Source organism: Sturnira hondurensis, unplaced genomic scaffold (genome assembly GCF_014824575.4).
Source record: "Sturnira hondurensis isolate 20B ecotype Veracruz unplaced genomic scaffold, ASM1482457v3 Scaffold0007406, whole genome shotgun sequence".
Taxonomy (NCBI): Eukaryota; Metazoa; Chordata; class Mammalia; order Chiroptera; family Phyllostomidae; genus Sturnira; species Sturnira hondurensis.
The window spans coordinates 8,887,616-8,911,955 of NW_028080037.1; the positions used below are offsets into that span (position 1 = coordinate 8,887,616).

At 49.5% G+C, this 24,340-nt stretch overlaps 1 protein-coding gene across 1 annotated transcript in view; it reads right to left on the reverse strand.

Annotated features, from left to right (window-relative positions):
• Positions 1 to 24,340, reverse strand: part of NOS1 (nitric oxide synthase 1) — a 68,360-nt gene that overhangs the window by 13,452 nt on the left and 30,568 nt on the right. The window contains exons 8-20 of the mRNA XM_037052199.1: positions 21,715 to 21,854; positions 20,313 to 20,487; positions 17,352 to 17,453; positions 15,854 to 16,048; positions 15,340 to 15,425; positions 13,542 to 13,686; positions 12,270 to 12,374; positions 11,441 to 11,499; positions 10,401 to 10,502; positions 8,593 to 8,709; positions 4,628 to 4,802; positions 3,060 to 3,198; positions 2,565 to 2,643 (exon numbers count right to left, since the gene is read on the reverse strand). Of these exons, the coding sequence (XP_036908094.1) occupies positions 2,565 to 2,643; positions 3,060 to 3,198; positions 4,628 to 4,802; positions 8,593 to 8,709; positions 10,401 to 10,502; positions 11,441 to 11,499; positions 12,270 to 12,374; positions 13,542 to 13,686; positions 15,340 to 15,425; positions 15,854 to 16,048; positions 17,352 to 17,453; positions 20,313 to 20,487; positions 21,715 to 21,854 (1,619 nt within the window). The remainder of the gene's footprint in view (positions 1 to 2,564; positions 2,644 to 3,059; positions 3,199 to 4,627; positions 4,803 to 8,592; positions 8,710 to 10,400; positions 10,503 to 11,440; positions 11,500 to 12,269; positions 12,375 to 13,541; positions 13,687 to 15,339; positions 15,426 to 15,853; positions 16,049 to 17,351; positions 17,454 to 20,312; positions 20,488 to 21,714; positions 21,855 to 24,340) is intronic.

A 24,340-nucleotide genomic window follows, 5' to 3' on the forward strand; every position in this document is an offset into this window, starting at 1 on the left:
TGACCGAGGGGACTTTGCAAGCCACTGACCAGATGTGGCTTGCTGACAACCCCAGCACAGGATGGTTGTGGGCTCCCAGGGCACCTTGAGGGGCTGGTCCCGGAAGCTTAGCAGGAAGCTAATCCCTGGTGGGTAGCACTAACCTGGAGACCAGTTGTCTTAAATCTCAGTTCTGTTGGGGGGTTTTTAAGTGTGGGACTTTCTAGGCTTTTAAGAAAAATAGTAAATAACCTTGGGACACATAAGGACCACTGAAAAGTATTCGGGGGGGCGGTGGAGAAAGGGCAGTACTGGCAAGGTGGCAGCCATTTAGGCCTTCTCTGTGGGGGAGAAGGGTCTCTCGTGGGGGAAGGGTGATAGCTTGCTGATGGCCTCCTAGGCTGGGGAGCCAGGCTTGAGCCTTGGGCAGGGAAAATGGTAGAGACTGTGATGGTTTTTCACTCAATCTTAAAAAAAAGAAAAGAAAAAGAAAACCCTTATGAAGCTGGAGACGGTAATAAGCCTGAAAACAGGCAGTGCTGCAGGGCACGCTTTCAGAGAGATGAACGCCAGACACAGTTTGGTCCTTTCTGTGCCAACACACACCACCTTCCAGTCTGAAACCTGTTGCGCCTCTCTTGGGTGAGCCAATCAGCATGGAGCAGCTGCCCTTTCCGAGGTGGGAGGGGGGTTATTCTGGGACTTTGGTCCAATTTAGCATCAAAACATTTGCAAATTAACTTGCTTTTATGGACTATGGTTTCGGGAGTGATTTTTGTGATCTGGTCTTTCACAGACTGTTGCTAAAAAAACAAAACCAAACAACCCAGTAGATTCCTAGTCCCCACTCTTACAATGCTACTCAAGTCAGACCTTTGCACAGGACAGAAATGGAAAGTATGGTCTGTCGGATTTCAAGTGCAGAGTCCTTCTCTCTATCAGAGATTGTTATGTTGTGAATATTGCATTGGACCAGCTCTTCAGAGGGATCAATTTCCCAATCTACTCCTTTAACGTTTGAGGGCCTAGGGGAGAACACGAGAGGCTGGGGATTCCACCCTGTTGATCACTTAATCAAAGTCCTGGAGCCCGAGACAGCACGCATACTAAATTTGCAAGTGTAGGAAGCTGGTGTGGCTGAATAGTGACGGGAGCATATGATACAGTGCTGCTTCGTGAACGTGTCTCGATGCAGCAGCCCTGCCATGCCGTGGAGGCTACGTGCACAGGCACTCCGTATACTGACTCTGGGGCCAGAGACGCCCTGTGTATCTGACCTTGAAAAAGTCACTCGCAGTCACTTCTCATATTGAAAATGTGGATGGTAATGGAATCGTCTTTTCTCATATTAAAATGTGGATGATAATGGAACTACTTCCTGAGCTGGTGAGAATGCTGAGAGATCCTACTCTCTACACAGAGTGGGCTCAAATGGTGCGTGGGACACAGAAAGTGCTAGGTAAACGTCAGCCATCTTTGTAGACACCACTCTCACTTTTTGTAAGGAGACGGGGCTCAGAGGACCCAAGGGACTTGCCTGAGGTCACACTGCTGCTGCACGGCAGCACTGGGGTCAGAATCCAGGGCTGTCCAGCTCAGGAGAACACTCTCTGTCCTAGGCCACACATGCAAAGAGCCAAGATTTCAAAAGATCTTCAAGTGCGCAAAACAATGTCTGGCACATAAGTGAGAGATAGACAGAGCTGGCTGGGTCCCTCTGAAAAGACTGGATAGCAAATCCCCAAGCTTCAACGGGAGGTTGGCGGGGCTGTTAGTACAAGGCCTGCGATCTAGAGCAGCGTTGGCGTGTCATGTTCTGATCAGGGACGGTATAATAGCCGCAGTGCCCTTGGCAGTGATCCCAGGACCTCCACTGCCCTGTGACCAGTTCTGAAAATGACACTTCCAGAGCGACACAGTGTGTCCTTTTACTAAAGCAAAAAGCATGAAAAACCAGGTTTTAGAAAGACCAGTTGGAAGGAATCAGGGCCCAGGACAGATTGGTCAAGGTCTTGGTTCCTGGCAGCCAAATTTGGCCCCTCTGGAAGAGACGAATTTGTTCTGAGTGTCACTGCAGTATGTCACTGGGATGAAAATGACGTGCTAGAAAGCTGTGCTTTGGTTCGAAGCTATAGTAAGATAATTCCTAACAATCAGGACTTCAAAATGCACAGTGGCTATTCTGTGCAGTAATGAGCCTCCAGTCATTCCTAAGGAATTAAGTAGGATTCCCAAGAGAAGAATCCTCTGCAAGGAGGAAGTGCCTGGGCTAAGTGATTTAGACTAAGACGCTCTGGTACAATATGCAGCTCTACAGGGAGCGGTCTGTTAATTTAAACCTTCTTTATGAAACCATTCAGTTGTCTCTCTCCACAGTGAACATGACCGCCTCCTCTCCTGCCCTTCCAGGCTGGGCGTTGGCAGAGGAAAAGCAGGCAACTGAGATGCTGCAAAGCAGCAAAGGCATCTCGGGGGCACCTGGGACGGCCACGGGAAACCAGTCGTGGAGTCAGCAAGGACTCCTGCCTCCCTGTGGGGGCTGCCGGAGCACAGGTGGGGAGCCCGAGGGTGCGAGGTGTTCCTACCTGGACTTCGGGCTCTGAAGGTTTTGACGACTGAGGAGGCGAGCGGCTGAGACCCGCTTTTTGTGGACGCTGGAGAGACCTGCAGGGAGAACAGCCACAGTCTTCTGACATGCATTCAACGTGGCCGGCACAACGTCTGCAGTGTCTACTGACCCTCTCCTCACAGCCCACTGTCCGTGGAGTCAGGTGAAGAGATGAGAAAAGCAGTCCAGCAGGCCCTGGCTGGGGTGGCGGTGCAGTTGTGGGTAACACAGAACACAGAGTGAATCTGCCAGGACTTGGCCTGGAGGAGGTCGGTTCAGGGTAACATCCCTCACTCCGGGGGAGAGAACCACCACGCACAGGTTTCACGGGGTGTGGGCCACTAACAGTATTCATTGGCATAGATCGGAGCAATGGAACCCGCCTTCTGTAAGCACCTGGCAGAGCGGGAGCCCCTGACTTTCCTTTCCCCTGCTGTCGTGGAAGCTACCAGGAGAGTGTGGGGAGAGGCACCTTGTGCGAGCTCTGGGGCTTCGGCCACATAGGTGAGGCGGAACTTGTTCCTCTTCCAGCTGCGGTCGTTGCTGATGAGCGAGTTGTTTGCCTTCTCGATGTTGACGTCATCTCCCACGCAGAACACATCACAGGCTGCCTGTGGCAGACACGGGCTTTTAGTGACCTCTGTCGGCCAAGAGGGACTCCCTTCCAACAGCTACAGGATGTGGCCCGAGTCCCGTTTTCCACCCGTCCATCTCCGCCCACCCACCCTCCTGCCCATTCACACACGGCCCATTCACTGATCCTGGGTTTTTTCAAGTGCCTTTGATGCGCTGGACTCTTTGCCTTAGGACCTGATATCTATTTAGTACGTAACTCTGTCACTTATTTCTAAAACCAACACATGTAGAGGCCTGACAATGACCAAGGAAGGAAACACTTTAGAATTTCCCATTCATCTTCTACAGATTTTAAAAAGTTAAAGGCAGAATACACTGAATGTCTGAATCCCTGCATGTACATTTCGTTTTGTTTTGTTTTGCCAAGTTCATAAGTTCTCTGACTTTAGTAATCCTAAGAATTACTGTTCAGAATTATATTTTTGAGATAAAAGCCACGGATAATTCAAAAGGATTTCAAGGATAACTCTGACCACTTGTTGGCCCTGCTTTGATTTTCCGAGGATTCAAATGTCCATCCACTGATGGGTAGATAAAGAAGCGTGGTATACTCAGGCAACACGGTATTACTTGGCCACAGGACTGCATGTACCTCACTTCCGTGCTATTCTTCCCCAAACCCACCGCCCCACTCTAAGCTTGAGAAAACACGAGAGGACATAAAACTGAGGGACATATGACATGGTGCCTCGCCAGTACACTTCCCATGGTTCAAGAAAAAGACTGAGAAACACAGCTGAGGAGATGGGAAGGACGTTATGACTTAATGTGATACCGTGTCCTGGACCTGATCTGGACACAGAAAAAGGGCACCAGTGGGAAAAGGGGGGAAGTCTGAATAAAGCCTACAGTTTAGTTACTGTCACCGGACCAGCATTCCTAGTTTGGACAAGCATAGCATTGTTAACAGCCAGGCAAGGTGGGAGAAGGGAACTCTCTATATCCTTGTAGCTTTTCTATAATCTCAAATTATGATAGAATAGAGAAATCTTTTATTTATTTATTTTTAGATAGAAGGGAAGGGGGAGAGAGCGAGAGAAACATCCATGTGTGGTTGCCTCTCGCATGTCCCCCTACTGGGGACCTGGCCCACAACCCAGATATGTGCCATGACTGGGAATCGAACCAGTGACCCTTTGGTTCCCAGGCCGGAGCTCAATCACTGAGCCACACCAGCCAGGGCACCATAGAGGAATCATTTTGGATTCAGAGTAGAGAATGTGTTTCAAGGCCACCCAAACTCATCTGAGTGGACTGAAGCAGTCTCCTAGGTGGACACTGGGGGAAGTACCAGGGGTTCTCTCAAGTTCCTTCGATTTCAGATGAGTTAGATAGTTTGTCTTTGGGGGTCAAGGGGAGCATGGCCTCTCCCCCCAGGCCCCTGGGATCTGGGAAGAGGGTTACCTTGAAGACCTTCTTGGCCCAGGTCCTGAAAGCCTCCTCCTGCCCACAGAGCTCATCCCCCTCCCCCATCTTCAGGATTCTCTCTCCTCCCAGCTCCTCCAGGAGCGTGTCCACAGCATGTCCAAAGGCGCAGAAGTGAGGGTATGCCCGCGAGCCGAGGCCAAACACCGAGAACCTACCAGCAAGAGGACAGAAAGCCTGTGTTAAGGGACACTGGGGGTCTTGGGGGTGCCTGGTGTTATGAATGCAAGTTGTTCCCCCAAATTCTTATGTTGAGGCCCTACCCCCCAATGTAAGTATACTTAAAGACGAGCCTTCAAGGTGGTAACTGAGATTAAATGAGGTCATGCATTAAGGCCCTAATCCAGTAGGACCGGTGTCCCTGTAAGAGGGACAGACATCGGATTCTGTCTCCGAACATGCACAGTGGAAAGTCATGTGAGGACACGACGAGAAGCCAGGAAAGGAGGCCCCACCAGAAACTGGTCCTACTGGCACCTTAGCCTCGGACTCCAGCCTCCAGAACTGTGAAAACATAACTCTGTTGTCAAAGACATCTGGTTTGTGGTATTTTGTTATGGCCACCTGAGCAGATGACTCCATTGGTATCTGCGGAAGGACTGAGTGTAGCCTGGTGGTCAGGCAACCCCAAGCCTATTTGGGGGCGGCCACTGTGGAATCTGAGAGCCCCTGGAATGGTCCCCTTCCTCTGTCTCAGGAGAAAGTTCCGAGTTTGTCCTAAGGAGGATGAGCTGGGGCCAGCAGTCCCACAGAACCACTGACGATTTCCTGTATGTCCCTTTCCGAGCTGGACTAATTGGGGAAATTAGTCTACATTACAGAGGGTTAAATTCTACAAGTGTTATAATTCTACAGCACTGCATCAGGTTTGAGTACAAAGACAGTGAACACTGTAACACAGGGGTCCTCGGGGACCTGCATGAATGAGGACTTGTTAACATGTCAAATGCTGGTGTGTGAACAGGCTCTTCTAGAAGGGGATGAAAGACTGACAGGCATGCTGGCTCCACCCCTTGCAATGTCTATGAAATTCATTAGCTTCACAAACCCTCTTTGCACAGCTTCTCCCAAGATGACGTTGCTGTTTGAATGGGTGGGGGTCAAGTTGGTGGGATTTTTGTCTATGTTGGGACAGGGCTGGCTGCTTTCAAAGTGTGGGAAGTGGAGAGCTACGCCTTGGGTGGCCCCTCTGGCTCATTCACTGTGTCCTAGAGACACTTAATGTCACACTTCCAGGGCATGGTCCTGGCTGTAGGTCTTGACCTCTTTGGAACTGAAACGACGGGTTCACGAGTGCCCCACCCTACTTGTTTCCCAGGTTGGCATATTCTATTGACAAGCCACAGAGTGGAGCTGTCCCTCCCACTCCATATAGGGTCTGACTCTGTCCCTGAATCTCGTTTCTACAATGCAGGAGCCAAGATGGTAAGACTGAGATGGGGGAGAGGGAAAGAGGAGAAGTGGGGAGAAACTCTCCATCATTGGGGAATGAACTTGAGCTAGGTCCAGGTGTCTCACAGGTGAAATGAAAGTTAACATTGGTTCATACTCACTCTGCTCAAGTCCACATTCATGCTTTCTCCTCTTATTCCCCCCTTCTTTCCTGTCCTCCTCTTCCCCCTGGGGTTCCAGAACTTTTCCAAGGGAAGTCTGTGAGATTAGGCAGTGTTTTCCCCCATTGGTCCTCCACCTACGCTCATCCTGAACCTGGACTCCTCACCTCTGCTTTGCAGGGCAGCAGCCTGAAGGGGAGAAAGGGCAGCTGGCCAGGGGCAGACTGGCTGGAGGTGCGCCTTCAGCCCAAGCAGATCTGGAACCCCCAGCTCCAGCATGCTGTGTGGTTAAGGCATCTCTGCCTGAGGCCCCAGTGTTTACACCTGTGACATCCGCCATGCTGGATGCCACCCATCCCGTTAGGTGCTTATAGCGTGTTTAACCTGCTTTTAATTTGTGCTTACTAGCTCGTCAAGCCCACTTGTGTTCACTAACAGATGGTTCAAGTGATTAGTTCATTAATATGCTTCCCAATGCACCTGAAGACCGGCATCGTAGTCACTTCCTAGACTCACATTCCCATCACAGTCTTTACCTTATGGGTTTCAAAACTCCTATTTTAAGCCTCTAAATCAGAAGTTGGCAAACTTATTATACATAGGGTCAGAGAGTAAATATTTTAGACTTCTAGGTGAAGAAGCAAAATTGAAACTATTATGTAGATACATCTATAACAAGAAAGAAAACAAATTTCTACATTCTTTTTGACAAAGTTAAAAGTATAGTAATAATAATAATGATGATAATTATAGCTGAGTACAATTTTTAGTAATATATGTCTACTAATGAGAATGTAATTCTTTTGTGGGAGATAACATTTTGCCTAATTGGGGCTCACAGGCAGTGCTTTTCTTTAAACCATTAAATGGACTGCAAACGTTCATCTGTAAGAACCACTCCCAGCTCATGGCTGCACACAGACCCTCAGCAGCCAGGCTGGACTGGGCCCACCAGCGTAGCGTGCAGTCACCTGCGTGAAGTCACGGTAGATTCGATAAGGGAAAAATGGGTCTGGCTGCTGAACTATGCAAGTGATATTTCTTTACTTTTCTCTTTTTAAAAGATTTCATTTATTTATTTTTTAGAGTGAAGGGAAGGGAGAGAGAAAGAGAGGGAGGAAAATATCAATGTGTGGTTGCTTCTCATCCACCCCCTACTGGGGATCTGGCCTGCAACCCAGGCATGCGAGCTAAGAATTGAACCAGCAACCCTTTGGTTTGCAGGCTGGCACTCAATCCACTGAGCCACACCAGCCAGGGCACAACTGATATTTCCATGTCAAACTAAAAATATGCAGATGTCAAAACCTGTAAGAATGACCACCACCAAGGGTGAAGCCTAATGCAAACTGTGGACTTCGTGTGGCCATGGTGTGTCCATGCGGGCTCATCCATTGTACAAATGTGCCCCTGTGGTGTGGAACGTTGACCTCGGATGAGGCTCTTTATGTGTATGTGTGCGTTCAGGAGGTGGGGTGGGAAGGATATGAGAAATCCTTGTACCTTCCCCTCAATTTTGCTGTGAACCTAAAACTGCTTAAAACATCAATTAAAACACCTATTAAAACATCTATTAAAAAGTGGACTGATGAACACGATACTTCCATGTCTAGGGACCCTGTGAGCTGAACCATCTACTGAGCACTGTCCTGCACAGGTGTGGAGAAGGATTAGTTGCTGATGGCCAGGCCAGGATATTCTGCTTATATCAGTGTCATCTTGACCAATACCTGTGAAACCAAGGGCTTGACAACCAGTTTTACTTCCTTCCCAGTATCCATTAAACTGAACACACAACCGTTGAAATACAAAATATACTTGCATGTCCACGTACTACCTAAAGTTATTTCGTGGTATGTGACTATACTTTCGAAAACACAGGGGTTAAGGCCAGTATTTCTGAATCTGACTACACAGGAGTCAACTGAAGAGATTCTTTTAGTTTTAAAAAGCAATCCTTGGGCCCAATTCTAGACCAGTTACACCAGAATCTCTAGAGGGGGGGCTCGGTTATGGGTACACTGCAAACATCTCTAGATGTTTTTTGATGCACACCAGGTTTGAGAACCACTGGACTACGGCAGTGGGTCTCCAGAAGCTTCACTAAGTGTAAAGCATACCCTTTGGGAAGGTCAGCTCACTGCGTGATTTCTAGGGTAAACATCCTTCATCACAAATGATGTGCTGACGGGGGAGTAAAACGTGGGTGATGGGGACACTTGCGTGCATTTACGAAGAGGAGTCGGGGCAGCCAGAGGGCACAGCTGGTTGTTCGAGGGAAGAATGTGCATGACGAGAGACCGCCTCCCTGCCAACAAAGAGCCTACTTGGCAGCTGAGGCCAGTTCCCCAAGAGCCTTCATCACCCCCGATGCCCTAGCCCCTTGCTCACCTCACGTTTGCCAGGGGACCGGTGCTCTCAAAGTTGTCTCTGAGGTCCGGCCCGTCGCCTGATGATTTGCGGGAGTCAGAATAGGAGGAAACACTATTGAATCTGACTTTGTAGCTCCTGCCAAAACGAGATAGGGTGATGAGCTGTGGCTTGGAGCCCCCTGCTGAGGTCAGCATCCTGACGGATCTTCAACTGACCAGTCCTGGCTTTGGGACCCTCTGCTGTGTGATGAGTGAGACCATAACATGCCTAAGGCCTCCTCTACAAGGTACCAACTTACCCTTGCCCACCACAACGATAGCCAGCCGTCTGCACTTGATACTGTGTGTGTTAAAACATGTCTGACCACACTCAACTCAGGAAACTGAGACCTGGACAAAATGACTTCACTGGCAACAAGTCAGGAATGGACCACCCCCTAACCACTGGATCATGTTTCCTCGCTACCCAGATATTAATGTGCATGAGAATCAGTCTGGAATCTTGTCAGGTAGATTCGGATTTAGAGGATCCAGAGCAGGGCCTGAGATTCTGCATTTCTAGTAAATACCCAGGAGATGCTAATGCTGCCAGTAGCCAGGAGCTAGACTTGTACTGTCCACTGTGGTAGCCATTGGCTCCTCATGGCTACTTAAAGTTAAATTAATTCAAACTAAATACAATGAAAAACTCTGCTTCTCACTTGAACTAGCCATATGGAAAAGGCTCAGCAACCACATGGGGCGAGCTGGCTGCCACACCCGGCCGGAGCACACACAGAGACCATTTATAGCGTCCCAGGAAGTCGTGTCAGACGGGCTCTCCCCACAAGTCACGGTCCTCAGACATTTCCAGGGCCTGTCACGTTCCACACTTCCAGCCAATGTGAAACACGCTCCGAGCTGACGCGTGGTGTGGAAGGAGATGGGCTTTCCTACTAAATTGCTTTGAAGGGGGAGGAAGATATTATTGGGACTCAAACCTGAGCATTAGAGGCTCACCAGCCTGGAGACTCAAGGAAAAAACCCGATTTCCCAGTTTTCCTTGAAAAGTGTTAAGTTTTGATCTCAGGGCAAAAACAAAACAAAATAAAACAAAACCAGCCCTAAGAACAATGTCACCCCAATGAATTTAATGTAAAAATAAAACAACCCAAAAAGGTTCCCAAGATCTCCCCCCAAGACACCCCAATACACCCCAACAAAACAAACAAAAAACCCAAGCTCCAAAACAAAAAACAAAACAAGACACAAAACACAACACACCAATGTGAGTGCCGGAGACAAAAAAGGAACTGCGCCATCTGGCAGCAGGGTTTCTGAGCTGGGTGTTCTTCAAAGCTTTCGCTCCAGCGTCGGGGAGGTTCTAAATATATGTAAGTGTATTTTCTGCCCTAAAATAGCCGCACGTTGAATCATTCCTCCAAATAAGCCATGCAACACATCAGGGGGTGGCTGTGCCGTTAGTGTGGGGGCGGCTGGTGGAGGCGGTGGGGTAAGAATAACAACACGTGCATCTGCATGGGGTCTGAGGTTCCTCCAGTGCCTTCCTCTAGTCCTTACCCTTTCATCCTGTCACAATGCCCAGAGGTGGTCAGGGCAGAGGGAGCTTCACCCCATTTGGCAGATGAGAAAGACTGAGGCCCAGAGAGGTCTAGGAACTTGTTCAAGGTCATCTAGTGAGTTAATGGCACAGCCTGGGTTAGAACTCAGGCCTCCTTGAGACCTGAATGTGGCCTTGGATGTCTTGGCGTTGGGCACACATGCACACACGTGCACGCAAACATCTGCATGCGTACACACATGCACACCAGCACACACACGCTCTACCTGAGCTGGCTGTCATGGACTCCAGCCAGACCACGGACTCCTGTGTCGCCTTGAGGGAGGGGAGGCCCTTTACGGGGAAAGAAACGCAAGGGTTCCGGGTACCTAGAGGGGAGAATGGATGGCGCCCTATCTCTCCCTGAAGGAGGGGTGAGGGGAACCTGCTGGAGACCACCCAGGTGGGAAGGAGAAGAGCAGGGACACTGAGTGCTGGACTTGGGCAGAGACTGGGGCTGAGGGCAGGGCCTCAGCGACCCCTTAGATATGGAATGTATGTGAGTTTGGCAGCACGCGCTTGGCTACCAGCAGACCAAGAGGGATTTTCTGCCTATGATAGCCAGGCAGAGGGTTTGGCGCTCAGCTGAAGACATGGAACAGGCCCTGTGCTGGAGGAAACGCCGTGCTGGCCTCATAACATAAGGTAGCTGCGTGTGCCTGTGCCTTATGTTCTTGGCTTTATGGGGGATTCAAGGGCGTTTCAAGGGTAACTTTGACTGCAGGTGTTTTTCACCTCATGAAATATCTATAGAACGCAACCTCACATTAGCTGCAACTGCACCACAAACACCTTCTGACTACAGGCATTTCACTGCTGCCTTTTGAATGCAACCTGCCCCTCCGTCGTGAGCATCAGATGGAAAAACTCCAGAGAAAGCAGCTCGGTTCGTGGATTCTGAATGCCAGTTTCCAAAGATGGGAGATAAGAAGTGATATTCACACAGAGCCAACTTTTCACAGGACATGTACATCTATTTTCTAATTTGATTCTCACAAATTAGAAAGTTCAGATAGGTGTAATAACTTTTATTTGATGGAAAAAGAAACTGAGGCATAGGGCTGTGCGGTGACCAGCCCAAGACCTTTGAGTCAGAGACCAAAATATCAGCTCCAGTGGGGCACAGACACCCACCTGCTAAAACTGGCCACAGACTTCAGGTCACAACCACCAACGATCCAGAATTCAAGGAGAAGCCAAGGGCCAAAAGACAATTTCTAGTCACCCCAACGGGGTGTCATGGGACAATGGAGGGTCATTCACTTACTTCCTTTCCTCGTGCACAGAGTTGGGGTGCCTCATTTCCATCAAAGCACAGCCAAATTTCTGCAGACCAAAAGAGGTAAATGAGATGTGGAGCACAGGCTATTAAATCAGAATAGGGTTGGGCACAGATGGTCTGGGGTCCTTGCTGGAAAGAGAGGAGCCTAACGCCTGGGGGTCAGGGTGTACGAGATTGGGAGGGGCTCGGGCTGGGCAGCTAATGCTTGAGCTTCGGACACACCTGGAAAGCTCAGCTGCTCAAAGGGCTCCAGGTGTGGACTCTCCTGCCCCCAGTACACAAAGCCCCGTTGTGGCTTTCTCAGTATAAAAATACTGTCCCCACTTCTCTCATCTGGAACAGGGAACACCAAGCTCTAGGTCGGGGCACCCATTCCAATTCCAAAGAAGTAGCTCACTCAGGGGACAGGAATCAGCTAGTCACTGGACACCAATAGACTGAGGACTTGGAATTTTCCAATCTTTGCTGAACTTGGATCCAAAATAAAATCACTTTTAAAAAAAAAAATCCTTACCCGAGGCCATTTTTTCATTGCTTTGATAGAGAGAGAGGAAGGGGGAGAGAGAATGATGCAAGAGAGAAGCACTGACTCACATGCCCAGGCCGGGGGTCTTATGCACCCAGACTGAGGACTGAACCCGCAACCCTTCGATTATGGGAAGACACTCCAACAAGTGAAGCCATACTGACCTGGGCTTGAAATCACTGTCTTTCAGGCTCTGGGATGATTTGCTACTGAACAGCAGGTGTAACTGTAGCCCCCATCTGCCTGCTGATGGAGACACATGCCAGACCATGTGCAAGTTCACCTTACCTCTCCATTCTCAGGGGGGTCCCCATTGCCAAAGGTGCTGGTGACCACCAGGACCAGAGTTTCGTGTTCCAGGTGCACAATGTCATATTCTTCCATGGACATCACCTAGGTGGGGAATGGTGGGGGAGGGGAGGAAAGAGGTGATGAGGAGAGTGAGGAGGTGGGAAAGAACAGGAAGAAAGGGGGAAGGGGAGAGAGAGAGAGAAAAGATGAGTCATCTAGAGCCATCTTGTTTGGAAAAACCAAAAGTTTTGGGTGTCACTATTACCATGGGCTCAGAAGTTCAGAACCAAAACCTTTGTGGCAGTGTGGCGCCTTTCTGCGGTCGCTGTGGCCTGAAGGGCCACCAAGAATCTGGGGCATGGTGCAAGGGGTGGGCTGCCAGTAGAGACAGATCCTGCTTGAGACCCTGAAGCTTCTGATAACGAACTGCTCTTGGAACCTCCTTGAGCACACCTGGGCTGGGAATGGTCTGGCTGGCTGGTCTGGCCAACTGCGTGCTCAGCCTCCTCTCCAACCCTCTCTCTGCCCAGCGGTGTAGAGGCCCCGGGCCCAACAAGTCAGAGGAACCTGCTTTAGGGAAAGACTGTTGCCTGTATCTCAGCATCGCTTGTGGAGCATTTCTCCAAGTAGGTTCTCAGGAAGCCCAGTCTCTGGACACACTCCTTGAGAGTACGTGAGCCACAAACGAACATGTCTGGGGAGCATCTGTATTCTTTGCCCTCCTCTTTTGGAGATTATAATACGTATGTGCAGATTACAGGCTCTGAGAAGTCTTGCAGTAAGAAACCCATTGAGTTGTATTTACTTTCATTTTAAATTTTTTGGTGATTTTTAGAGAGCAGGGAAGGCAGAGAGAAAGAGAGGGAGAGAAACATCAATGTGAAAGAGAAACGTCAATTGTTGCCTCTCATGTGCTCTCACGAGGGACCGAAGCTGCAACTGAGGCATCTGCCATGACTGGGAATTGAACCTATGACCTTTTGGTTTATGGGATGACACTCCAACCAACTGAGCCACACCAGCCAGGGCCATTGAACTGTATTTAATGCAGTGCTTCCTAACATTTTGCTCTGGATAGGAAGCTTTCATTTGTGATTCCTGGACCCCTGGATGGTTCACAGAGAGGGGGCATTGAAGGCTCCGAAATTCATAAAAATGTAAGTGTAGATGCATCCATCCTCAAAGGCACCTCTCTGTGAAACTCCCTCTCTCCCCTCCCAACTGTACTCACCCCGAGGGGCTGGAGAGCTGGTGGAGTCCCCTACCCACCTTGGCATCGAAGGCGTGTTTGAAGATCTCACACAAGGTTTTGGCATAGGCCTGTGACTTGCCCGTCTCTGTGGCATAAAGGATGGTTGCCTTGACTCTCTTGGCCATTGCCTGCCCCATCAACTTGGCCGAGAACTTGACGGCTCTGGGAGGAAGAGGATGGAGAGGACATTGGGAAATGGCAGACTGGGACTTGGGCAAGAACCACAATCCATGAAATATAACTGGAGAGAACTTCTGCTGATTTTGGGTGGCCTTGGGGACACTCAAAGCCTGAGTTGAGGCACCATCTGACCCCTTTATTAAATCCCTGTAGTGTCACGAGTCAGGAGCTAAAATGGTTGGTTCACCTTGCTGGGTTGTTACTTAATGGGTCTGTCTCAGCCCCGAGAACCTGGCTTTGCCAAGCACTATCCCACAAAGATGATCATTCACTCATGCACCTGAGTGTCCATTCATCGAAGGTGCTCACTGTGCCTGTGAGCCAGGCACTGTTATGGGAGCTGAAGAACATAGAGAATGTCCTCTTTCTCTCTGTGGACAAGCAGCTGCCACGGGGCTTTCATTAGTGTGTGCATGAGAGGGTGTGTGTGTGCTAGAGAGAGAGGGGAACGAACTGCTAACTAATCACCAGGTACTGAGTGAAAGGGCTTTAGAGGCACGCTGGCCCACAAAGGGAGGACCAAGTCTGTGTTAGCCAGCCATGCATACCCAGGGGCTTGCACAAAGCCTGACACCTAATAAGCACTAAATACGTATCTAGCAAACAAAGGAACGAAGCTGAGAGATGCTGCTAGTACTTGGGAGTGCAGGTGCCAAAAGTCTAGGCTCTGTGGTTAAGTGGAGAGTTCAGAAGCCCTGCTCTGTCTTCCCATCCACGAGGACCTGGGGGTGGCAGGCAGGCCAGAGCCTCAGAACGTCTGGGCTCACCTCCTGAGCAGGCATCCCTGCTCTCAGGCATCTCCCTGCAGACAAATTGTTAGTTACTCCCACCTGGGGATTATTGGCAGTAAATTCATCATTTTTTAGAGTCAGGGAGACCACCCACGATGCAGAGGCACTTGGTTGGGCTAAGGGGGAGAAACAGAGGAATAAAAGGTGCCTGGGGGGGGGCAGTGGTTCCCTTTGAATAATCAAAGCATAAAAAAGCAGCTATAATTAACTTCCATTGTTTCTACCCCAAACTTAATAGTGCAATTAATGTTTCAGATTCCCCCGGCCCCCGGCCCCGCCGTCTTTTCCCAGAGACAGGTGAAATGAACAGAACCAAAGGCTGTGCTCCCTAAGGCTGTTTTTGTGAATTTAATGTGTGGCCCAAGACATTAAATTCTTCTTCTTCCAGTGTGGCCCAGAGATGCCCAAAGGTTCGACTCCCCTGGCCAGCAGTGGCATCTGGAGCTCCTCTCTACTACGTATTCAACGACTTCCTGTTGGTAGCTTAAAACCGGCCATAGCAGGAGTATTTACACTGCGGCAATTGGCAAACATTACAAATCAACTATTATTATTACTTTTAATATTATTATTATTAGGAAAGCTGGTTTACCCACACACTGCTGCCTCCAGGAAAAGAATTTACGAAACTGGATAAGGAAAGTGAAATTGGGAAGGAAAAGTGTTGTGGGGACATTCACATCCCAGACTTGGAGGCAAAGAAGGCATGGGGGCGGGATCAGAGAAAGTAGAGATCTCAGATCACACAAGAAATGAGAGGCACGGTTATCTGCCTGGCCTCCTTTTCTGGGGCTCTCTGAGTCTGGGGGCACATACATCTCCCACCCTGCTCCAGGAGACTTACTCTGCCAACTTCTTGAAACCAATGGCTCGCCGCTTTGTGGGGGTCCCATTGGTGCCTTTCCAGACATGGGTGTTCCAAGGGTCAGGCTGGGAAGAGAGGACTAAGGTTACCACACTGAGGGATCTGGCTCCTCTCCAGAGATGCTCAGGACCCCTGGGGGCCTGTGGCTGCCCAACCAGGCACAGCCCTCAGCCCTTGAAAGGAGTGGTTCTGCTGGTGGCGACTACAGGGGTCCTCGCACAGAGTGGCCGGTCTAGCCTCCCTGCATTGTCCTGCTAGACCCTCTGACTCAGCCCTTGGTCCCCCTCAGAGACTCCTTGAGGCCCCAGACTACTCATTTCACCTCCATTAGTCTTTCAGAGAGACCTGCACTGTCCAACGTGGTAGCCACTAAGCAAGCATGGCTACTGAGCACTTGAGTGTCCAAAGGGCTAACCTGAACTGAGACCTGCTCGAAGGATAACACACAAGGACACCAGAGACAGTGCACACAGAGGCAGGGAGGGAGCAGGACCTGGTACTCGAAGGAGGGGGTGAGCCGGTAGTTGAGCATCTCCTGGTGGAAAACAGGGGTGATGCTGCCAGACATGGGAGGCACGATCCACACCCAGTCTGCGGGACAGCCCCCCCGGCAGCGGTATTCATTCTCCATGTGCTTGATGAAGGACTCGGTGGCTGAGTGGTGGTCGACGATGGTCACTTTGTCACTCTGTGGGTGGGGAGGGGACGAGGAGTCAGGAGGTGAGAAGGCTGGGGATTTCAGGCCTCCCCCACAGAGCAGTGACAACTTCAGGCAGTGCCCAGAGCTGCTCTGCGTTTCCCCTCCCGGTCGCACCCAGGGGAAGGCCTCTAGCTGGTGCTGTGGCACCTTGAACGCCTCTCTTGCTAATAATCTTCCTCCCACCTTTTTTTTTTTTTTTCAAATGAAGGGCACCTCTCCTATCTGGTTAGAATTTAACAACTTTGTTTTGTTATTTCTTGTATTGTTTGTTTATTTGTTAAACTTACAATTCTGTTTATGGCAACGGATCTCGGCTCTCCATTTATGGTGGTGATACCAAAAAATCCTCTTAAAACAAAACATTTAAACAAATAAAGTTGAGCTGATTAAAATTAAAACAAGGCAGTCACAGCAGAGGTGGTGGACTGTCCGGGTAACCCAGCTGGCTGGGATTCACACCATACCTAGTCACCGCTTCCCCTCTCTGTCCACAACCTTTGCCCCTTTGCTGAACTTGTCTTTTTTAACGACTCATCTCACATGCCTCTGCTCTCTCTGGCTCATCGGTCTTCACGCTAGCCAACCAAACCGCACTGTGTCATTTCCAACCACTCCTGAAACCGCCTTCCTCCCCCTGGCCCCGTCTCAACTCGTCTCCTCCCTGGGATGTTGTCGGTGCACACATTCACCCGACTCCTAGCATGAGGACCTATGGATATTTGTGTGTCTGACTGGACATGTTCATTTTACTGTGTGTGCCTCCTAGGTATGTCTAGGAGGGTCTAGCTTTCCAGGCTGCCAGGCCCTAGAGATCAGAACTGGTCTCAATTACAGACTATGACTTCTATTTGTCTCCTGGTGTGCCCAGAAGAACCCTGGCTTATGCCTATTGTCCCAACACAATTACTGGTGGTGTCTCTCTTTCACTCTTGATGATAAATTTTATACCATTCTACCATAAACACCATTTATCATGGGGCTGTATGCATCGAGGGGCCATATATGTCCCTGTTCAGTGACAGTCTGAGTCCCTAAGGAAGACACAGCTGAGGCCTGCCATGTCCAATCTGAAAAACCATAGGCAACAAGTCACAGCCTCCCTACAGGTCATCTCCTCCTCAAACGGTCCACACCAGGATCGACAATGGCGAGGAAGGCATGCCTCACCCCACTGGCAAACAGATTCCCCCGAGAGGTGATTCCTGGCAGTGAGGGCTCTTGACCCCTGGGCCCCAAGGCCCTGAAAGGTCTAGTTTTGCTCCGAGGCTTGGCAGCCAGGCCCCGGCACTACCTGGAAACTGTAGAGGACTGCAATGTTGATCTCCACCAGTGCCTGGTCCTTCCACAGGGAGGATGTCCTCTTCATGTCCAAGTTCATCTTCTTGGCCACTTCCTGAAAGGGGAAGGTAACACAGACTCATAGGCTGGGACACTTCAGCCTAAGGAGGGGCAGGGCTAGCTAGTGTTATGAATGGACTTCTTAATTAATTAATGGACTCATTGGCAGACTGATTCCCTCACTCTGAAGATTTCTTCCTGAGGACCTGCCAGTAGTGGGAAACCAGAGACTTGGCCGCTCATTTATTATTGAGAGTACCTTCTAGTGGGAAAGACAAGAGAGTTTGTGTTGTGTTGCGTGCTAATGCCCACAAAAACTAAGACGAGGAGGGGTGGGGGCAAGGGTAACTGAACCCCAATAGTCAGGGCAGGCCCCCTGTGGAGGCCTACTAGGAGAGACCGAAATGATGAGAACAAGCAAGGCATTTGCCGATCAGGGGAGGGCAGGTTCTCGGGAGCGAGGTGGCCCGTGGGAAGCCCCGAGGAGGGTCCAGGCTGGCAGCATCTGAGATACAGGAAGAAGCCCAGTGCACACGGAGGGTAGGGAGCGGGGGAGTTAGTTGAAGGGCAGGACTGGGTCATGTAGGATCTTGAAGGATGTGCCAAAGAGCCAGAATTTTTATTCTGAATGTGGCAAAGAGGGTCTTGGCTGGGTTTTAGGCAGAGGTGCGGGCCCAGGAGTAATATCACCTACTTTCCAGGAGGACAAGCTCTCCGCCCAACCTGTTCCACCCCCATACTGGCCACTGCTTGCAATCTAGACCATGGAAGCTCTGAGCTTGTGGGGGGCACTGACCCCATTTGACAGATGTGGAAACTGAGGCTCAGAGAGGTGCCCAGGGAGCTGCCTACTGCCTAAGGCCGGGCAGCAGCTCTCCAACCAGCCGATTCCTCTGGCAAAACTACTGGGGAAGACAACCCCTGCCATTTCTGGTATAGCTCCAGCTGAAGCAGGGGCTGGTGTCAAGTGTGGGGAAGACCCAGGAGCAAATCCACTAATTAGAGCCTTGCTTTTCACTTACTGTCAACTCTAGTCACTCATGGGAACCCAGGTCTCATTACGGGGCTAGAAGGCAACAATTTCTCAGCTTTGGGTAAATCACTTCCCAGCCTCAGCTGTCAACATCTGTCCATGCTGGCAGGTGGACTCAGAGGCAGGGGTGGCAGTTACCCAGTACAATTGGAATGGAAGCAATCTCACAGAAGCAGACTTATTAATTCATTCCTTTGGGGCTTCAGACGTTAGGTTCTGCTTGGGGTGTTTTGGCAGTGACACGTACAGAAAGCAAATACATATAAAACCTGCTGCTCTACATAAATACATATAAAATGGAATTAGTATATAAAAGAGGAGAGTGTGTCTGCCAGTCATGCTGCTATTACTACTTCTATAACAGTATTTTGGTTAAAGAACAGAAATTAGCTGCAGGGAAAAAAGAACTATATGACTTTAAAAAATCACTGAATGTGACTAGAGGCACCTCTGAAAACTGCCTGAAATGTCTTTTCCTTCCTTACCACTGGTCTACACAGACCAGCGGCTGCCCCAGTAGAATCTTCTAGGGAGCCCTGAAAAATGCTGATGCACAGCCCCCACCTGCTGCTCTATGGAGCAGTTACATCCAGATCCCAAGGAGGGGGACCCTGGGCATCACTAAGCTCCTCAAAGCTGTTTTCCAGGCTGACACCCATAGTAATTTTTTTAAAAGTGAGATATAATGGACATATAACATTGTGCAAGTTCAAGGTGTAGGTTGGATACATTCATATATTGTAACACCATTGCCACCGCGGCATTAGTTAACATCCTTATCACATCACGCAATTAATTCTTTTTTGTGGTGAAAACAGTTAAGATCTAGTCTCTTAACAACTCTGAGGTTGACGTTCAGGATTGTTGACTATCACCACCAGGCTTTGGGTCTCTAGAAATTATTTACCTGTTTAACTCAAACATCCCCCCAATCCCCACGCACCCTGCCCCCGGCAACTACCACTCTACTCTGTTTTTACAATGTTGGCTTTTTAGGCCCCACATGTAAGCGAGGCCACACAGCACTTGTCTTCATCTCTCTGGCTTAGCTCACTTAGGATGCTGTCCTCAAGGTCCACCCACCGGAACACCTATGGGTTTTAACTACGTAACCTAGTGCTTAGTTCTGAGTTCTAATCTCGACTCCGCCTTACGTACTGTGTGACACAGGCCGGGAACTGAACTTCTGTGGTTTTCCATGCCCTGTTTGGAAGGCCAACCACAGCAGACCGTTGTTGGAACATTTGCTGATGAGCCTGCAGCAATCCTGGCACCCTCACCAAAGCTGAGCACCGGGCAGCACTCCGCCCCACCACTTGTAGGTAGATGAGGATGACTCGGCCCGGGAGGAAGTCAGGCCCTCCCCTGGGAAATGTGTGTGGTGTGAACCACTGCCAGCTCTCCCCCCTGGTTTTTCAGAAAAGAGACAGATAGCGCCCCAAGTTCATAGGTCATTCTCAAACCCTTGTAACACTTTGACACTGAGAGGTACTAGTTATGAATTTGGACCGTAAAGCCAGACTGGGTTCCCATCTCAGCTCTGCTACTAGCTAGTGGCGTGACCTTGAGCTTGTCATTTCATCCCTGCAAAGGCCTTGGCTTTCTTATCTGTGAAAGGGGTTTTTCACCTCTGGAGGTTGTGGTAAGGATTAAATGAGTGTGTAATGCATGCCAAGTGCTTTGGACAGTGCCTAGCGCACAGTACTTGTGCTGTTGGTGCCACGGATGTCTCCAGAATTGCCAGGGGCTTCCCAGGATCGCAGGCTCTGCTTTTACCCATTGTCGGTTTCTCAGCCTCAAATCTTGGCTGTGGGGAAGGACTGCCGAGCCCACCCCGTCTGCCTTGTGCTTCCTGTCATGGTGACGAAGGACGGAGCTCACCTCCAGGATGTTGTAGCGAGAGTTGTCACAGTAGTCACGAACGCCAATCTCCGTGCCCATGTACCAGCCGCTGAAGGGACAGGCACTGAACTCCAGGCCACCGATCTCCAGAAGCATGTTGGACACAGCAGGGAGGCCATACCACTTCAGCCCCAGGTCCTTGAACCAATCAAACCTGCAGAGAGCAAGGTGACCCAGCTCACCATGGGGTGGGAGTCTCATAGGCAGGTGATGAGTGGGACATCCTTAGTCTGGGAGGCTGGAATACCAGTGTCCGACTGGGACAGACTCTGTCGGACTTGATTCCTGGGCTCTGCTTCAGACCTGTAGAATCTGATTCAGAGTTGGGGCCTGAGAATGTGCATTTTAACATGTTTCCCAAGCAAGCTGGCTGGACATCTAGGCCGGGAAACCACTGCCTTGGACTGCTGTTTACCTCCCAAACCCTCTTTGAAAGTTAGTCCATGAGAAAGCGAGTTCCTTCGCACCCCAGAGCCTTTGCACCGCAGTTCCTTCCTCCCAGGACCTTCTTTCTTCCTCCTGTGTCTGTCCAGCCCTTACACGTGAATTCTCAGCTAAAATCGGTCTATTCTAGAAAGCCTTCCATGAGGCCCAGTCTTGAAAGGGTCAGTCCACTTCATGCCTCCGGGCACTGTAAAATTTTGAGTGTAGCACTTATTGGACTTCAGTTTTTATTTGGGTATGATCAAAATTTTAACTAACAACAGGATTCCACCATGCACTTGCCTGACTCTCTCTAATCTCAGCCCTGAGCTGGATCCTGTCCCTATTTAAAATGACACATTGTGCATCACAGATTTTTTTAAAATGAATGTTGATTTTTAAAAATTGTTGTATTAAAATATCATTCATCTTGATTATTGAGATTTTGGTGCCTGCCTCTATTTGGTGCCTGCCCCAAAGGCCTGTGCCTTGCTGTGGATTCCCTTCGCTCTCACAGTGCAAACTCGGCTTGCACTGCTGGCTTCAGTCCTCACAGCTCCTTCCTGACTCCAAATCCTCTTGGACTTGACTCCTATCAGGTCACACAGAGTTTTAAATGGCTCCCTTTATCTAAAATTTGTGCCTGCAACATGACAGTAGGTACTTCTGTTCACCCAACCCTTTGGGCTGGAAAAGGGCAGGTCCAGAGCGATAGCTGAGGAGCAGTGAGAGGAGGGAGATGATGACTCAGAAAAGATGACCGTTCCCAGGCTGGTCAAGGAGGGATTATTGATTCTTGGGGGGCCCACTGTGGCCAGACCTCATGGTGATGATTGGAAGACCCACTTTTAGCCTGTGTCTGGGCTGGGGACAGAGAGCCCAGGGGTACAGGAATGGGCAGAGGGGACCACTGGGCAAACCCATCCACCCCCACCCACTCCACACCAGGCCCTCTTACTTGGGGTGCCTGATGGGCACTTCCAACACCAGCTCTGGAGGGATCTGAAAGAGCTCGGGGTCATTGCCATTGGCCTGGAGCAGGAGTGGCAGGACATCGAAGCGACCCCGCGGGGGTTTCCAGCCCTGCTGCATGCAGATCTGCAAACAGACCAGGCCAGGTCAGGCCTCCAGGTCTGGCCACCATGCCCTGACCCTCCAAACATGATGGCAGTGGGAGAGGGGCAAAGACCCAGGCACAAGCCCACCAGTAGCCCCTTCTTCTGGAGGCTCTGGACCACGCCACCTCCAGTACCAAGGTCTCCCTGACATTGCCATACGTAACCAGCACCACAACTGTGGTCCCACAAGACAGAGGGCAGACCTAAGCCCCAGCAGGACGCCTTATGTTCTTTGGTCTTCCCTGCCCACCGGGGGCCCCAGAGGGCAAGGGCTGGGTCTGCACTGGCAGCGCCCAGGGCCCGGGTGTGCACAGGGCCCGGCCCATGGTGGGCACTGCTCTGGAAGTGTCTGCACTGGGAACCTGAGATGTGAAGGCAGCACGTCTATCAGAATCTGTGCCTAAAACGCAATGGTAAGGGGCTGTCCAATCAAAATATAATGCAAGCCACATCAAGTGATTTAAAAGTTTCTGGTAGCCACATTGAGAAAAGGAAAACAAAAACGGTAAAAATAACTTAAATGATGTATTAATTTTGTATCTATTTTAATTTCAATATTTAATTATTACGTAATTGTTAATAATCATATACCAATTATATCAATATTTATTAATACTGTATTGAATATAGAATTGATTTCAATATACTTTAATGATATATTTGACATTAGAATTACTTGTTAATTCAATAAATATNGGGCCCGGCCCATGGTGGGCACTGCTCTGGAAGTATCTGCACTGGGAACCTGAGATGTGAAGGCGGCACGTCTATCAGAATCTGTGCCTAAAATGCACTGGTAAGGGGCTGTCCAATCAAAATATAATGCAAGCCACATCAAGTGATTTAAAAGTTTCTGGTAGCCACATTGAGAAAAGGAAAACAAAAACGGTAAAAATAACTTAAATGATGTATTAATTTTGCATCTATTTTAATTTCAATATTTAATTATTACGTAATTGTTAATAATCATATACCAATTATATCAATATTTATTAATACTGTATTGAATATAGAATTGGTTTCAATATACTTTAATGATATATTTGACTTTAAAATTACTTGTTAATTCAATAAATATTGAAATATGCAATATATAACATCTCATCAGATGTATTAGATATAATTTGTCAATAATAAATTTTAAAATAAGTTTTAATGTTAACATGTTTAAAGCTATTTAACATGCAATTAGATATATTTATTAACCCAATGAGTGTATTAATTTTTAGTAAGTATAAAAACTAGATTAGTGCAATGCTAGCCACTATATTGTTTCAACATGTAGTCAGGGTAAAAACTTATTAACGAGGTATGTGCCACTCTCTGTTTTCTGTTTCTGTCATGGAGACCTGGCCCATGACAGAACCTGCCACATCTCGAGCACTCGCTAGCCACACGTGCCCAGTAGCTGTCGTACTGGACAGCTCAGGCGAGAGGGCTTCAAGGGACAGTCAGTGTGGCTATGTTTGGGGTGACCCTCCCTGCCATGCTGGTACAGAGAAGCAGCGTGGAGTTATGGGCTTAGGAGACCGTGTCCTGTCAGTGAGGCTTCTGGAGACAGAAGGAAAGGAAGGGGCCACGGCCTTCATGTTCTGGTGACCGAAAGGACAAGGTCAGCCAAGCGCAGCAGAGAGCCTGGCTGAGTCTAAACCCACCCAGATTTGACTCCTGATCGCCCTGGTTACAGCCCCTCTCTTAGGGTAGTGACCTTTTAATGAGAAAAGCCAAATGCAAATGCAGTCAGCAGCAGCTGAAGGAACGGAGCAGCCCTGCCTCCCCAGCTCCTCTTGGGGGAGGTACTGGGTGGAGTTTGGGGGGTGCGGCTGAAGAAAAGACAAGGATGCCATTCAATTGGAATCCAGTGGGTGATCAATAAGAGGGTTCCCAGGCCTGTGTGCCTGAGACCCTGGTGGGCATGGCATCTCCTGTGGGCACAGACGCTGTAAGCCACCACACCTTAACTGTGCTGTCTGCTCCGCCCCTGGAAGGAGCCTTGGATGGTGGTGCTGGCATTCCTGGTAGCCTCCGTGAGTTGCCTTGGGCTGCCAGCAATAGTGGCTGTGCAGGTACCATGGAGAGTCCAGCCCCCCCAGAAAGGATTTGTGGGTAGAACAGTTGCATCAACGACTGAATGAATGAATGAATGATGAGGCTGACATATTCCCCAACTCAGAAAACATGGGTGCCAGATATGGTTTCCATGTGTCAGCTCCTCAACTCCTGGTGGGAGGCAGGAGATCTGGACTGCACTTCTAGTTTTCCTTCTGCTCACTTACTGACTGGGATAACTCCTTTGGCTTTGGTGGGACTCAGCCCACCCATCTGTGAAATGGAACAATGGTCCCCATGATGAGATTGGGCAAGGTAATGAATGGCATGAAAATGACCAACTGACCACCTGTAAAGAACCAGCTGGGCTGGAGGCAGCCAAAGGGAGGAGGAGGTTTGGGGAAGAAACAGTGTCCC